This window comes from Vitis vinifera, chromosome 1, assembly GCF_030704535.1.
Source record: "Vitis vinifera cultivar Pinot Noir 40024 chromosome 1, ASM3070453v1".
NCBI lineage: Eukaryota > Viridiplantae > Streptophyta > Magnoliopsida > Vitales > Vitaceae > Vitis > Vitis vinifera.
Window position 1 is genome coordinate 2322791 of NC_081805.1, and position 16419 is coordinate 2339209.

Genomic DNA, 16419 nt, shown 5'->3' on the forward strand with positions numbered 1-16419 from the left:
TTCCATCATTCATCTTCACTCAAGCTTCGCCTTTTGGACATATAAATAAGCAATTTGCAACTTTCTCTTTTGTATTTTTGAATTCATTTCAAACTTTTATTTACCATTTTTTTAAGTCCAGGACAATTTGGTGTTGTAGCAAACTTTCAATTCAAATCCTTGATGTGTGTATACTTAATAAATTTGAATCATCAAATCATAATTGAATAAAAGGAGACTTAGGTTTAAAAAATAGCATCAAGGTAAAAAAAAAAAAAAAAGTTTATTGTATAAGAAAATGCAATATATTTTGGTCATATAATTACTTTTAATTGAACCCCATCTTTATATATAGTATGAAAAAAAAAGTCATTTTTAATATGATAAGAAAAAAAAAAACTTTTTAGGCTTATTTTGAAGAGCATGACATATATTATGAGTTTAAGTTTTTAGGAAAATTGGTGGCAGAATGAATCACATATTGTTTTTATAATATATTTGAACATATTGCATGTTGGAATAGATTTCAAATTGTTATTTAATGTGATAAACCACAAAAATAATTTTAATTATATTTAAAACAAAAAGTATGTACATTAAATATTAGAAAGTATGTTTTGAAAATAAGTTTGTAACATAAAAGAAGAGTTTTCTTTAAATCCCATCTTCTCCCTTTGGGATTTTTTTTAAAAAATTAAAGAGGCATGTCAAATTATAAAATTGCTCTTTTTTTTTTCATCAATTTACACTAATTCAAAATCCTTACTCTAATTTCATTGTCTTATCTTTTGAAAGGTTACTTTGTTCCTGTTCCAATTTATTTCATTTTTTTTTTCACTTCAAATAAAAAAAGGAAAAAAAAAATTAGGCTATATTTGATTTCCAAAAAAATGAAGGAAAATGTGAAAGAAAGAAAATAAAGAGGAAAAGTTGATGGAAAAAAAAAAGTAAAATAAAAAATAAGTTTAAATTTAATAAATTGTTTTTATATAATTTTTTCAAACTCATTTTATTTGTTTATTTATTTTTATTAAAATAAGATTACATAATTTAAAAATATATAAATTTTAAATTAATTTTAATTATATTTTATTTTATGTTTATATTTTTTTTTTATAGTGAATCAAAATATGAAAAATTATTTTTCTTAACATTTTTTTATTTCTCTAAATAAATAAAGAGTAACCATTACCTTTGCTACCTTTTGTTTTGTTTAGTTTGAAGTGAGGAGAACGGATGGCCCACGAACAAGAAACAAATGAAATGGGAAAAGGCAAGTTCCGGGTTTAATTTGTTTAATTTTTTCCTAATTGGTGTGTAGGCAGTAGGGATAAAAAAATATATATAAAAACAAAAGGTGGAAAGACAGATGTCGATTACGATTTTAAAATAAAAAATATTAAAATAATGAGGAATGAAGGGAAAAAGGTTTGAAATCCAGGATGAAACAGAGTCGACGTTGTTAAATCACCGACGCACTAGTGAAGTGAAGTGTACACCTCATGAATTTTGGAAACTTCTTTGTTGGTTCCCGTACTTTTATTTTCAGTGCTGTGCCTAGAAACACAAATGATATAGGCTCTCACTATAAATGAGGGCCGAGTTCTTCTCATGAGCATTGCCAACTAATTAAGAAAACCCCAAGAGGCAAGAGATGGGTGCAGGTGGCAATACTTTCCTCATCCTCTGCATTCTCTTTTTCATTTCTTCAAGAGGCCTTGGTGGTGTCTAATGCCCTAAAACCTTCACAAACACAACATGTTGTTCAGCGTATAATTGGTGAGACTGAGCCCTCTACATTTATTTTTTTATACACAAAAACAATCGATATTTTAGAAGAATTAGCATATAGTGTGTCACAATTTATCTGATAACCTTGGCTTCTTTTTGTTGATGAAGGGTCAAGAGAGTGTGGATGCAAATGGCCAAGAGACTGTGGGGGTACATGCCCAAGTGATCCAGTTCATGCCCCCAGACCACGTTGCAGACCTGGTAAAGTCGGCTGTGGAAGGCTTCCAGCTCCGTGAATTTGGTAGATCTCTTATTCTTCTGGTGTTTTTGGCATCTATGAAAGTAATAAAGCAATAAATTGGGTCATCCTCTCTACATGTGAATTCCCACAAGTGGGCTCTTGGATGCATATGTGTAGTATGTAGATGAACGAAAAGAAAAGGTGCAGTACAGTCTCGTTGTAATGGTGTTGTATATCTAACGTAATGGTATGCGAGAAGAGTTGTCGGGAATAGAAGGGCGAGCGTATATGGTGCAGTACGATCCTCTCTCATATATACATCAATCCTAGTAGCTCACGATGACCGTGAAACCATCTTCTCCTTCCGGTAGACAACTTCATTCTCCAAAATTCTGAGTTTCAAGTACAAGTCATGCTTATGATTTTCAACAACCACTTCCTTTTCTATACTCAAAAGATTTCTGATCGCTTCATCCATATATTACCTTTAGGAATCATTAATCTATGGAGTACAAACAAGTTTATTGTGATGAAATGGGTTTATAAAATGAACTATAAGTAGTATGGTTTGATGGATTGATTTAAAGCAAATTAGTCACCAAGCATCATAAATAGAAGCCAAGAGTATCAACTACTTGGAATTTTCTCATTAGACGAGATCCCTCCTCTCTCAGGTAATAATCCACTAGGAGATTAAAAAACTTCAATACTTGAAAAGAGTTCAAGAAAAGAATCTTCAATAGTTTAAAGCTAACCCAATAATAAACTTGACTTTTTTAAAAGTAATGTTAATGGGCATTTCTTGTAAATTATTTTATTTAAAATGAAAATTATAGTAATCTCATTCTGTCATTAACTTACTGTCATGATCAGTAACCATGACTTTCCTCATCCTCATGAGCATTCTTAACTAATTAAGAGAACACCAAGATATGGTTCGTTGCAAGGCTTTCCTCATCCTCTGCATTCTCTTACTCATTCATTTTAAGGCCTTGGTGGTGTCTGATACTCTAAAACCTTCACAAACACTACATATTGTTCAGCATCTTTTTTAACCAGGACCTTTGCTATCTTTTTTTGGCTGATTTGTTTGTTATTAGTTTGAAGTGAGGAGAAGATCGGACGACCAGGAACAAGAAAAAAATGAAATGCATGGGAAAGGGAAAGGGAAAGGGAAAGTTTAGGGTTTTTTTAATGGGTGCAGGAATAAAAAATATTATATAAAAAATATAGAAAGACAGATGTCAATTATGATATTAACATAAGGAGGTGTGAAAAGAAAATGGTTGGGAATCTAGGGATGAGATGGAGTCCACGTTGTAAAAATGACGCGCTAGCGAAGTGAAGTGTACTGTACACCTCATGAATTTTGTAAACTGCTTTGTTAGTTCCCTTACTTTTATTTGCAGCGCTGTGCCTTGAAACATATCTGATAGAATCTCACTATAAATGGGGGCCGAGGACTTCTCATGAGCATCGGCAACTAATTAAGAAAACACCAAGAGATGGGTGCAGTTGGCAAGGCTTTCCTCATCGTCTGCATTCTCTTATTCGTTCCTTCCGAGGCCCTGGTGGTGTCCAATGCTCTGAAACCTTTCACAAACACAGCATAGAACTGGTAAGACCGAGCCTTTTTCCATATTTTATTTCTATAGATAAAAACAATCAATATTTTAGAAGGATTAATCAGCATATTGTTTTTCATAATTTATCTGATAAACTTTGCTTCTTTGTTGAGAATGGTCAAGAAACTGTGGGAGAACTTGCCCGAGTGGTCCAGTTCATGCCCCCATAGCACGTTGCAGCCCTGCAGATAAAGATCATGGCTGCAGAAGGCCTCCAGCTCCGTGAATTTGGTCTCTTATTCTTATGGTGTTCTTGGCAGTCATGAAAGTAGTAAAGCAATAAATTGGGTCATCGTCTCTATATGTGAATTCTCACAAGTGGACTCTTGGATGCATATGTGAATCTGTATATAAGCGAAAATGAAAAGGTACAGTGTCTCGTTCTAATGGTGTTGTATATATATGTAACGTAATGGTGTCTAAGAAGAATTAATCAACATGTTGTTTTAGTGTGGATTAATTTGCCTCTGTAATTAATGATAATAAATTCATATATATCCTAGAAATTTTGAGGTATTATCAGCTCATACGTAGATTCAGCACCACGCTACCACGCTAACACTCAGCCATGCATTTGGCATAGAATATCGAATTCCAAATGAAAGTACCAAGTGTCATCAGCTTCAGTACTTTTACTCAATTGTGGAAATTGCTACCTAATTGTACCATCTTTCATCACATTTCTGTTATCAAATTATTTTCTTTTTTTTTATTTTAATTACATGTCTTATCAAATTCATTAATTCTTTTCACCAACTACCCAGTTGTTAACGGCTTCCAAGTTCTTGGATCACGTCCAATTTTTAATACCTCAGGCTCAGAATTGAAAAAGAAAAAGAGTAGAGCTTTCATTACCTAGAATTTTGCTCCATTTATTCAATTTGGAAAGGGTTGATTAATACCATGTTTGTCCAGATGGATGGAAAATGTTAGAAAAAGAAAATAGAAGAAAAAAATGAAGAAAAATAAAAATAGATCTAAAACCAATAAATTATTTTTATATATTGCTTCAAACTTTTTTCATTTATTTAACTCTTCTACATAATGATAAAATAATTTAAAAACATACATCTTCCTTAATAATTTTAATTATATTTAACTTTATTTTGCATTTTCATAATAAAACCAAATATTAGAAAATTATAGTCCTTTAACATCTTTTTCTTTCTCAACTATTTTCTAGGAACCAAACATATCCTAAAAAGTTCTATTTTAACCTTATTTTCTCATTCATCTTGAGTCAAGCTTTATCTTCTAAACGTAGAAATAAGTCATTTATAACTTTTCATTTTGTAGTTTTGAATTCATTTGAAACTTTTATATATCAATTTTTAAGGTGGACGACAATTTGATGTCATATAATTGGAATCCTTGATGCTTTGAACTATGGAACAATAATCAAGTAAAATGAGACTTAAATTTAAAAAGTAGCGTCAAGGTAAAAAATAAATAAATTATTGTATGAAACATGTAATACATTTTACTTGGATAATTACTTTTAATTGAATGACATCTTTAGTTATGATAAGCCATATAAATAGTTTTTCTTTTCTTTTTTTTAAAAAAAGTATTACATTAAATATTAAAAATTACTTTTTAAAATAAGTTTGTATCATAAAAGAAGATTTTTCTTTAAAACCCATCTTTTTCACTTTAAATACTATTATTTTTCTAGTTTTTTAAGATTAAAGGGATATGTTAAATTATAAAATTTCTCATTTGTTTCGCGAATTCATGCATACTTGAAAATCCTAACTCTAATCTTATCATCTTCTCTTTTGAAAGCTTCCCTTGTTCCATTTCTATTTATCTCATCTTTTCTTGCACTTTAATTTAGAAAAGAGAAAAAGAAAAAAACATAAATAAAAAAACAGGAGTAACCATGACCTTTCCTATCTTTTGTCTGTTCCTTTCTTTGCATTTTTTTTAGTCTGAAGGGAGGAGAAGATGGGATGATCAAGAACAAGAAAAATATGAAGATAGGAAAGGGAAAGTTTAGGGTTTTTTCAATGGGGGTAGGGATAAAGAATATAAAAACAAAAAGTGGAAAGACAGATGTCAATTCTGATTTTAAAGTAACAAATATTAATATAATGAGGTGTGAGAAGAAAAAAAGGTCGGGAGTGTCGGGATGAAATGGAATCCACGTAGTAAAAATGACGCACTAGTCCAGTAAAGTGTACACCTCACGAATTTTGGAAACTGCCTTGTTAGTTCCCTTACTTTAATTTGCAGTGCTGTGCTTTGAAACACAAATCATAGGATCTCAATATAAATGGGGGCCGAGGTCTTCCCATGAGTATTGGTAACCAATTAAGAAAACAGCAAGAGATGGGTGCAGGCGGCAAGGCTTTCCTCATCCTCTGCATTCTCTTATCCATTCCTTCTGAGGCCTTGGTGGTGTCTGATACTCTAAAACCTCCACAAGCACTACATATTGTTCGGCATATAATTGGTAAGACTGAGCCCTTTTACATTTTTTTTTTATATTCATAAAAACAATCAGTATTTTAGAAAGGAGATAACTTTGGCTTCTTTGTTGATGAAGAATCAAGACGCTGTGGGGCTGTATGCCCAAGTAATCCAGTCCATGCCCCCAAAGGAAGTTGCAGACCTGCAGGTAAACACGGCTGCGGAAGGCCTCCGGCTCCGTGAATTTGGTCTGTTATTCTTATGGTGTTTTTGGCAGCTATGAGGGTAATAAAGCAATAAACTGGGGCATCTCTCTACATGTGAATTCTCACAACTGGGCTCTTGGATGCGCATGTGTAATATGTAGATGAGCGAAAAAGAAAAGGTGCAGTTTCTCGTTGTAATGGTGTATGAGAAGAATTAATGATTGTGTTGCTTCAGTATGGATTACTTTGCCTCTGTAGTTAATGATAATAAATTCATAATCAGTACTATCCTCTTATATATACATTGATCCTTCCTGGAAATTTTGGGGTATTATCAGCTCATATTTAGATGCAGCACCACACTACCAACCACCCATTTGGCATAGAATATCGAATTCCAAAGGAAATATTGTCAATTGGTAACCTAGAAAATGAAAGAAAATATTGGGTTCTAAGTCTTAATCTACTTATAATTGCTAAAAGTATGTGAGAATGAAATTCCTATGATGGTGCTATCCAAAGGGATTTGACTGTATATTTTCAACCTATAATGGTTGAACCTTAAGCTGTTATTGAAAAGATACTAATCAAAGCTCAATCATCTTCAGTGGAACAGATTTTAGCTTGATTGCTGGAGACGATTGTATGGACAAAAGAAAAATACTATACGGGAGGAATGACCTTTCTTTTTTATTTTATTTTTAAATTAAAAGAATATGTAAAATTATAAATATCTCATCTTTTTTCTTGATTCACACCTAATAATCCAAACTCTAATCTCAGTATCTTCCTTTTTCAATGCTTGCCTTCTTCCCTCCTTGTATTTTCTATCTTTTTTCTCCCTTCAGTTTCTTTCTTAAAAAAAAATTAAAAAATAAAAAATAAAAATGTTTTATCTTTCTTTCTTTTTATTTTATTTTATTTTTTGCCAATTTGAAGTGAGGAGAACTGGAGAAGACGGGATGACCAGGAACAAGAAAAAAAAATGAAATGAAAAAGGGGAAGTTTAGGGTTTTTAAATGGGCCTGCAGGAATAATTTTTTTTTTAAAAAAAAAAAAGGGAAAGGAAAAAGACAAATGTCTTAAAATAATGAGGTGTGAAAAGAAAAAGGTAGGGATGAAAAGGAATCCACATTAGAAAACTGATCCACTAGTGAAGTGAAGTGCACACCTTGTGAATTTTGGAAACTGCTTTGTTGGTTCTCAAATCAAATAATAGGAAGCAGCAAGGTGGCTGCCAATGTATGGTTCCCATACTTTTATTTGCAGTGCTGTGCCTTGAAACACAAATGATGGGATCTCACCATAAATGGGGGCTGAGGTCTTCTCATGAGCATTGGCAACTAATTAAGAAAACACCAAGAGGCAAGAGATGGGTGCAGGTGGCAAGACTTACATCATCCTCTGCATTCTCTTCTTCATTTCTTCTGAGGCCTTGGTGGTGTCTAATGCCCTAAAACCTTCACAAACACAACATGTTGTTCAGCATGTAATTGGTAAGACTGAGCGCTTTACATTTTTTCTTTGTACACAAAAACAATCGATATTTTAGAAGAATTAGCATATAGTGTGTCACAATTTATCTGATAACCTTGACTTCTTTCTGTTGATGAAGGGTCAAGAACGTGTGGGAGAACATGCCCTAGTGATCCGGTTCATGCCCCTAGAACAGGTTGCAGACCTGGTAAACCTGGCTGCGGAAGGCCTCCAGCTCCATGAATTTGGTCTGTTATTCTTATGGTAACTTTGGCAGCTATGGAAGTAATAAAGCAATAAATTGGGTCATCCTCTCTATATGTGAATTCTCACAATTAAGTGGACTCTTGGATGCATGTATTCGTATACTACAGCAGCCAAAAAAACAAAGTGCGGTGTCTTGTTGTAATGGTATGTATATATGAGAATTAATCCAAGTTTCGTTTCAGTGTGGGTTTGCTCTGCCTCCATAATTGATTAATTAACGATAATGAATTCATAATGAGTAGTGTCCTCTCGTGTGTATACACATTGATGTATTATTGGGTTTTAAGCTTTTCAAACCCATCATCTTAGTTCTAATATCAACTCTTGAATTGGGTGTCGACTATTTTATTTGAAACCTAATTTGATGTCCAATAAAAATATGTTAAGTTTTTTTATGATATTTGGCATAATTAATTGTTACTGAAATAACTCATTTCACCCAAACGACTATCACACCCATTTGACATGGAATATTAACGTATTTTATAAAATAAAATAAAAAATAAAATTTACAATAATTTCAACTATTATTATATCATGAAATTACTATTTAATTGTATCATCTTTAATTAAATTATGTTTCTCACCTATTAATGTGATAGTCTAATGCTGAATTTGTTACTACTATTTATATTTATTGTATTATCCACCAATTGTTACCAATATATACTTTAACAATATATTTAAGTAAAAAAACGTATATTGATCAAAACTATGAAGTTGTAATATTTCTACAGATTATTTCATAAATTATGTTACCAATTCATGTAAATTTATTTGTGTATGTTTTAAGCTAAAATAAAACTTCCATTGTCCCTCAATTGATATGTCATGTGAAGATGGAGCAAGTGTGCCTCAATTACTATTTCATGTTAAGACGGAGTAAGTGATGATCATGGCAATCAATGATGAAGGAATGAATAAGAAGGGGAAATTTTGAAAGAAAAATAAGTAAATAAATAAAATAAAACTAAAGGGAAGTTGGGAAAGAAGGTAAATTCAATTTAGGGGTTTTGGGTAAGTGTGTATAAAGGAGATGAACACGAAGAATTATACAATTTGACAAATCCACTTTGATTTTAATATAAAAAAATATAAAAATAATGAAATGCAAAAGGAAAAAGGTATAGATGAAGTGGAATCCAGTAAAGTGTGCACAACTCATGAAAAAATATATATCTAGTAGCGATTAAAGGAAACTACCTGGTGGTTTCCCATTCATATGTAAGGGAGCCAAAGTATGGCTCCAATACTTTGATTTGACCCAAATGATATTACCCTATAAATGAGGGCTGGGGTGATCTTCTTAAGAGCACAGGTAACTAGGTTAGAAAACTCGAGATGGGTGGTGGCAAGGCTTCCCTATTTCTTTGCATTCTATTAATATTCGCTCTTTGCTCTAGTTTGGTTTTTTGGACTCAAAAAATAACACACTATTTATAGATCGAGTATAAAGGCTGAGTAGGTAAGCTTAGCTAATTTGGTGGTTGAAATGACTTGGGTACATTCTTTATTATATGAGGTACAAGTAAATCCACAAAGAACACCATTAATTTGGTGTGATAATTAATTTGAGTACCTTATTGTTAGCTGCAAATCCAATATTACAAGCTAAGATTAAATATATAGGACTAGACTTATACTTTGTCAAAGAGACAGTAATGAAGAAAGAGACATCGGATCAACTAGTTGATGTTTTCACCAAGACAATTTCAAACGTTCAATTTAATTCAATAAGATTCAAGCTCCGAATATAAAATTTCCAACTTTGAGTTTGAGATGGAATGTTAAAACACAAGATTAGTTGATTGAAAATTTCAATTTAATCATAATTAGCTTAGCCAGGTATATAATTTATATTAGTTAAACTTGTTAGAGTGGATTACAAGTTTGTTAGAAATTTTTTGTATACTAGATTATATAGATTTTAGTTTAAAATTTAATTAATAAAATTCTAGAATCCTCCCCTAAACTTTCACTAAGGTTACCTAGAAAATTCTCTTCAAAGTTAGAATTTCATCAACTCATTAGACTATCCACTCAAGTCGTTGCGATTCTTTTGTCGTTGTTAATATTTTATATTATAATATTCTTTTGTCGCTGCAATTCTTGCACATTTGGATTTTTCCCCTATATACTTTTTATTTACTATGATGAATGATGGTTAGCTGTGGTTATTTTGATTTTAGAAATAATTTAAGAAAAATTTTAAAAATAATAATATAAAATTTAAATTTTTATTTGATAAGCTAACCACGACAATTCCTGGAAACACTGTTAAGAAATGTGCTACAATGTGATTATTTAAATGAAGGATGAATCAAAGAAAAATGATTTATTTTCTGGTCATTTAATTGAAGTCATTAAAAGATATTTTTATTAATCATGTGTTTATTTGCCATGGACCAACACTTTTATTGTCTGACCAGCTTTTATAGAGGTTTGCTATCCAGGCACTCTTCTTTTGATTATTCTTTTGTTAATGGAAAGGAAAGTTTAATTGACCTGGAGTCGAGCTTTGTCTTTTTGAATCTGCGCGTGGACTGGACACCACTTTGCATGTGAGAACACACCAAAAGTTTGCAGAAAAAGAGATAAAAAGAAGTGTGATCGCATTCTATGCGGACCTCAGCACCCATCATCGCGACTGCTAGGAACATACAGGCTGTGAAAAGGTAGAATTCTCAGTCTATATATTGACACAAAGAAGTGAACCAATTAGGCGATTAACGTAACTTAAATACAAAGGGCCCGCTCTTGCTCTCTCCACCAACAAGAATATGGAAAAGTTGTATTCTGTGTTTCTTTACGTCCTCTTGATCTCACTCCTGTTCTTCCCATTAACATCTGCAGGAAGGGTACTACTTGATAAACCTCAAAAGGGTATTTTTTACTTAAACCCCACAATATACATACATACATATATATATATATATATATATATATATATATATATATATATATATATATAGATCATTATATGTGATTAAGAATCCCTCATGTACATATATATTACTCAGCTGTGGACCTACTGGTTTTGAAAGGCTTGAAGCAATTTTGATATGATTATGAATTATGATTCAGTTGTGTTGATTCGAATGTTACAGCAGATGATGAGAGTGGAAAGCATAGCAATGGTGGGAACAAAATTGGAGTAGAGGGCAGTCATTCGAGCCCAGCGCACTCTGCCACAGGCCATTCGTCTCCCTTCCACGCAACCCCCTCCAGTGCCAATAAGCCTCTGACTGGTAATTCATTATCCCTTACCAATTTACAATTATATACCACTTCTTTGTTCCATATATATCCTAACCATGGATCACTTTCTATAGACATTGGGGTTTGGGAGCTCTAATTTCTAGATTATCTTTATATTAGTTGATGTTGCCAACTCAGTTAACTCTATAATCATGTATCCAAAGTTGAAAATAATTTTGTACATTTATCGTCGATTTTTGTTGGAATTTTGATTTCCTTGATTATCAGTGTTGAGATCTCCCAGTAAAATTTCAGTATTACTTCTTTTTACAGCTACGTCAGGTATTCCGAATAGAGTAGCATGTGGTCAAGGTGACCCGAACAGTGTTTGTGGACAACAGACTAGGCTCAATCGTTCATGCTCCCAATTTAAACGAATCTGCTAAGAAAGCTGATGAAGTTGAAGCAAAGTGAACAATCAAGGAAAAAGAAAATAATAATGAAAGTTATTGATACTTACGGATGTAACTTTGTTTACAATGTGGAAGGCTTTACCAGAAACTGGTTTTGTGCCTCATGGTGTATGCAATTTGTATATTGAATTGACTTGCAGGACTGTTGTGCTTCATTTTTTCTTCTCTCCTTGTTTGGACAATTCTTGCTATTTGCATTGCTTCGCATGGAGATGATAATAGCACTAGTTGTAATTTGGATGATCTACTTACTGTTGGAGGCTCCTCGGCCATACCCACTTCTAGTACATGTAGTTTTGGATGGCTCTTATTTTTAGCCTTTAATTTGGTGTTGGAATTCTATATTTAAAAATATTTTTATTTTTAAATTTTTTTTTCACATTTTAATTAAAAATATTTATGTTCCAGGATTGGATGGTGGAAAAGCTATTTTGTCGGCTTCCCTAATGCCTTGAGAATAGTAGGGCGTTGGAAACTTATTTCAACCCCACGTTTGGAACAAAAGGCTTTAAAATTATCATTATTGAATTGGAGCATGTAGTCCGAAATTATATCTTTTTGAAGTACAAATGATAACATCAAATTTTTGCAAACTTCATGTCCTCTTATTCTAGCAAACGCATTTGCTTCGATACATTTAGTGAAGTAGTCAATGACAACTAGCAAGATCTAGTGTTATTGGCCCTACAATTTCGACTACCTGTTACAATTGTTGGGTTTTTCCTTATGTGGAAGGTATAAATTAAGAAACCAAAATTTAAAGTCTCTTAAGCCTTTATATAAAAGGGTTAGAAAAAGAATATCTCTTCTTCTTCTTCTTCCAATTTTTTTTGCAGCCACCGGAAGTAGAAAAAAAAAAAAGTAGAAGGAGAAAAGAGAGAGAATGGGAGAACCACCATTTTTTAAGTTAGAGAGAAAAACTCAGTTTTTCTTCACTGTCCAGATTTCATCAAAGGTCCGATTCCACTTCGTTTGTAGGCTGATCAACCTAAAATTTGGAGGAAAGGTTCGTGACTCATTGATCTTCAATCTGAATGGTGGAAATCAAATTTGGAGTTCCTTACGGTCGTATTTTAGTCCGAGAATAGAGCCTCTATTTTGGTGAGTTTTCTATCCGGACAGTTTTGATCATGAGCTCCTATCAAGGTTAATCTGTGGTTCGATTGAGCTGATTTTTGGTGAGTACATTCAAAACTCATTGATCTTCATTCTAAACGGTGGAGATTAGATTTGGAGTTCAGAACAGTTATATTTTAGTCCAAGAACAGTGACTATGTTTGGTGAGATTTCTCCATTGTCTTTATGCAAAGTTGTTGAAATTGTTAAGATTAATTTGCCTTGAGATATGGTTGATGTATGTTTCTAGTTTTATCTAGAGAGAATTGTGTAACTCATTGATTATATTAGTGGGGTTTTTAAGTAGTCTAAGGGTCCCATGGTTTTTACTTCTGACGTTCTTCACGTTAAAAATTGTTGGTGTTCATATACTTGTTGATTGGGTGAATTCTTGTTACTCTATTTGATTGATTCCTATTAGGTTCTCACAAAAGGGGATAAAACCTGATTGTGTATTGTTTGTATTTATCCCATCAGCAAAAATGGTGAAGGACTCATTAAAGATTATGTCTCTCTTGTTGGTTGATGGATGGTTGGGGTGAAATGCTACCCTGCGACACATTTTCTAGCAAAACTCGTCATCTATTTGTATATAAAGCCAATAATAACCCTACTTAAATACCTTGTAAGCCAATCTTCTCCCTTGTAATGATATTGTTGGAAAGTGTCCCTCATTCCTAAATAGTATAATTTTTTTTTTTGTAAATAATATTGTTAATATACAATATTTTTTAAGTTGATATATTATTATAATATTATATTTTCATATGAAATAAGGAAAGTTAATAGAAATATTTTTATAAATATTTTAGATTAAGAAATAAAAATGAATGACCATATGAAATAGATAGAGACACTCGATGGAGTGAGGGGCTCATGATTCGAGTGTAGATACAAAGAGTGGGAAAATATGGGATGTTTTGGAAATCAATAATTATATCTAGTTTTATCTTTTATAATATTCTTTATAATATAATGAAATGATTCTCTTTTATTTGTAAATGTAGGCATGTCTAGACAAAACTACTTTAAAATTTAATAAACCTTTGTGTGTATATTTTATCTTTATGTTTTTTAACTAACATTATTTACATTAAAACTTTCATTGACCCAGTAAATTGCTATTAAAGCCTAGGTTGAAGATTTATAAATGAACCAAAAAGAATATAGCATATAAGATATAATTTGATCCAGATTGTTGGAAAGTGTCTTAAATTCCTAATTGGTGTAAATTTTTTTTTGTAAAGAATATTGTATTGAATAATTTCTAAATTGATATATTATTATAATATTAGATTTCCTAATAGGATAAGAAAAGTTATTAGGAATATGTGTATAAATATTTTATGTCATGGGAGAAAAAGTGATGAGATGAAGATGGGTTTATAAAAGACTATATAAGGTAAATAGAGATATGAGAAAGAATGAGAAACACTTGCTAAAGTGAGGGGTTCATGGTTCAAGGTGAAGAAATAAGAAGCAGAGAAATATGAGATATTTCGGAAACCTAATAGTTGTATCTAATCCTGTCATTTATAATATTCTTCATAAGATAGTGAAATGATTCTCTTATGGATGTAGGTATGTTTGTCAAACCATATTAAAACCCCATCTACCTTTGTGTGAAGGTTTTACTTTGTGTTCTAAAACAATTTTATAACAACTTTATTTGCATTAAAGTTTCCATTGACACAACGGATACTCACAAATTCATTCACTAAGTTCACTCAACAAGTTATGAGCTTCCTAGAGAGAGATGCATTTCAAATACCTAAAATGAAAGTTGGTATAAATTTTAGATTGAATATCTCGCTATCACAAATCTTAATTTTTGTGGTTTTTTAAATTTTTTTATTATTTTTTTTATTAATAAATGGGTGCCTGCAAATCTTACTTATCTATGTCGATAATTTATTACTCTATTCCAACGACCTTCACATAGCTAGGTTGATCAAGAAAATCCACATACAATTGTACATGTTGAAATTAAGTTAAATTAAGAAAGGTGGTTGGGCTAGGGCATCAACATTTGAACTTTCAGTCCTAGGGCATTGAGAAACTGTAATGTTCTAGAATTTAGACGTCAACTCTTTCACTTTCCATTGGTACCGAATCATCCTGTGATGTTTCACTTCATACTGGCCGTAATGCTTACTGTACCTTATAGAGGAGCTATATATGAATTTGCAAGTTGGCTACTTTTACCCATCTAGCCATCTCAATCCAGGCAATTAGAGCTTCTTATCCAGCTTCACTGTCAGAGGTTGGGAATGTTTTTAGGTAAAATAAGGACATTATGTGATTCTTAGAGTACTAGCTGACCAAAAAAAAAAAGATGACAAAGAAAAATTGTCTTTTTTTGTGACCTATCAAAATGAGTTTTCTTTTGTTTCCCACTCTTGTTTATTTGCAGTGGTAAACACTGATATGGCCTGCCTTTACAAATATGTTATATTACTTAATACACCCTTATTTTGAATATTGTTGTGTTCTTGTCTTAGAAATGGAAGACCTTAGTCAAACTTTGTCTTTTTGAATCTCTAGGTGTGGACACTTTACCCTGTGAGAACACAACAAAATTTCCAGGGAAAATAATAATAATAATTAAAAAAATAAAAAGAGATAAAGAAAGTTTGATGGCAATTTACGAGGAACCTAACACTCAGCTGCTTCGCAAGTGCCAAGGAGGCCTGAGAATTGTGTATATATACACTCCAAAGAAGTGAAATAATTAATGCATTTATACCTTACATGCAAGAGCTCTCTTTAAAATCTTTCTCTCTCGATCTGGTAATAAATTAATAATGATAGAAAAGACTTCTTCTGTGTTTCTTTGCGTCCTCCTGATTTCAGTCCTTTTCGTCCCATTAACAACTGCATTATTTAATAATGATAATTAATGATATGTATCAAGTCCCAAAATCTCCTTTCAAAATCAGTTCTTTCATCCTTCCTAAATTAATTAATTTTTTAACTCTCTACAAGCAATTTTGTGAGTATAAAGAAAAGAACAAATTAAAATAAAAAAACTAATTGATTTTGGCTCACTTAAACATATCATTTTTATTTGTATAAAAGATGAAATATTACAAGAGAGCGTTAATTTATTCAATGTTTAAAAAAATATAAAAGTTATTTTGAACTAATATTTTAAAATTATTTTGTGTCTATCTTTTGGCTCGCTTTAATTTATTCTTGGTTTTTTAAATGAGGAACCATGGATTGCTCCAACCTAACTTGGTTTTATATTTAGAAAATCAAAACTATTGAAATTCAATCAATTTAGGCTAGTTTGATTCGATTCGGTTAGCTTTATCAGTTCAATTGGTTTTTTATGCCCCTACCTTATAGTGTGATGAGAAATGATGAAAATTGATTAGTTATTAAGAAAAATTACTTAAATTACATCTAGACTAGGCCTTCCTATATGTTTTGTTTGTTGTAAAGTAGTGAAAATACAAAATATGGGAAGTAATTTGCTCCAAATAAAATCTCTCTCTATAAACTCTTTTTTGCTATAATTCTCTTTACCATTTTGGATTTTATCTGCACTTTTTTATTGTGATGAAAAGATTTCACATATAATTGTCATTAGTTTCTATATATATTTTATATATGAAGATAATCATTACCATATAATGTCATTATTTTCAGTACTTTATCAATACTAAAATAGGTTTTTTTTTCTTAATAAA

The 16419-nt window shown here is 31.7% G+C and overlaps 1 protein-coding gene and 1 long non-coding RNA gene across 3 annotated transcripts; both read left to right on the plus strand.

Annotated features, from left to right (window-relative positions):
• Nucleotides 1-5734: 5734 nt before the first annotated feature.
• On the plus strand, nt 5735-6476 carry LOC100247541 (uncharacterized). Its single transcript, XR_785524.3, has 2 exons — nt 5735-6031; nt 6125-6476. It is a non-coding gene; the product is annotated as an uncharacterized LOC100247541 (long non-coding RNA).
• Nucleotides 6477-10642: 4166 nt separating this feature from the next.
• LOC104878923 (uncharacterized) lies at nt 10643-11895 on the plus strand. Of its 2 annotated transcripts, none has more exons than XM_010649868.3 (3): nt 10643-10820; nt 11045-11185; nt 11469-11895. In XM_010649868.3, exons 1-3 carry the CDS (start codon nt 10718-10720, stop codon nt 11579-11581), a joined length of 357 nt encoding a protein of 118 aa, XP_010648170.1. In that variant the 5' UTR covers nt 10643-10717; the 3' UTR covers nt 11582-11895. The 2 variants fall into 2 exon arrangements, with proteins under 2 accessions (XP_010648170.1, XP_010648173.1); XM_010649871.3 differs by having other exon boundaries at nt 11048-11185.
• The last annotated feature ends 4524 nt before the right edge of the window (nt 11896-16419 follow it).

Bases quoted from the DNA above. Each gene is read 5' to 3' on its own strand.
- LOC104878923 (XM_010649868.3), top strand. From the start codon at position 10,718: ATGGAAAAGTTGTATTCTGTGTTTCTTTACGTCCTCTTGATCTCACTC. The intron at 10,821-11,044 runs GTATTTTTTACT...CGAATGTTACAG, and splicing joins ACTTGATAAACCTCAAAAGG to CAGATGATGAGAGTGGAAAG. The intron at 11,186-11,468 runs GTAATTCATTAT...TTCTTTTTACAG, and splicing joins TGCCAATAAGCCTCTGACTG to CTACGTCAGGTATTCCGAAT.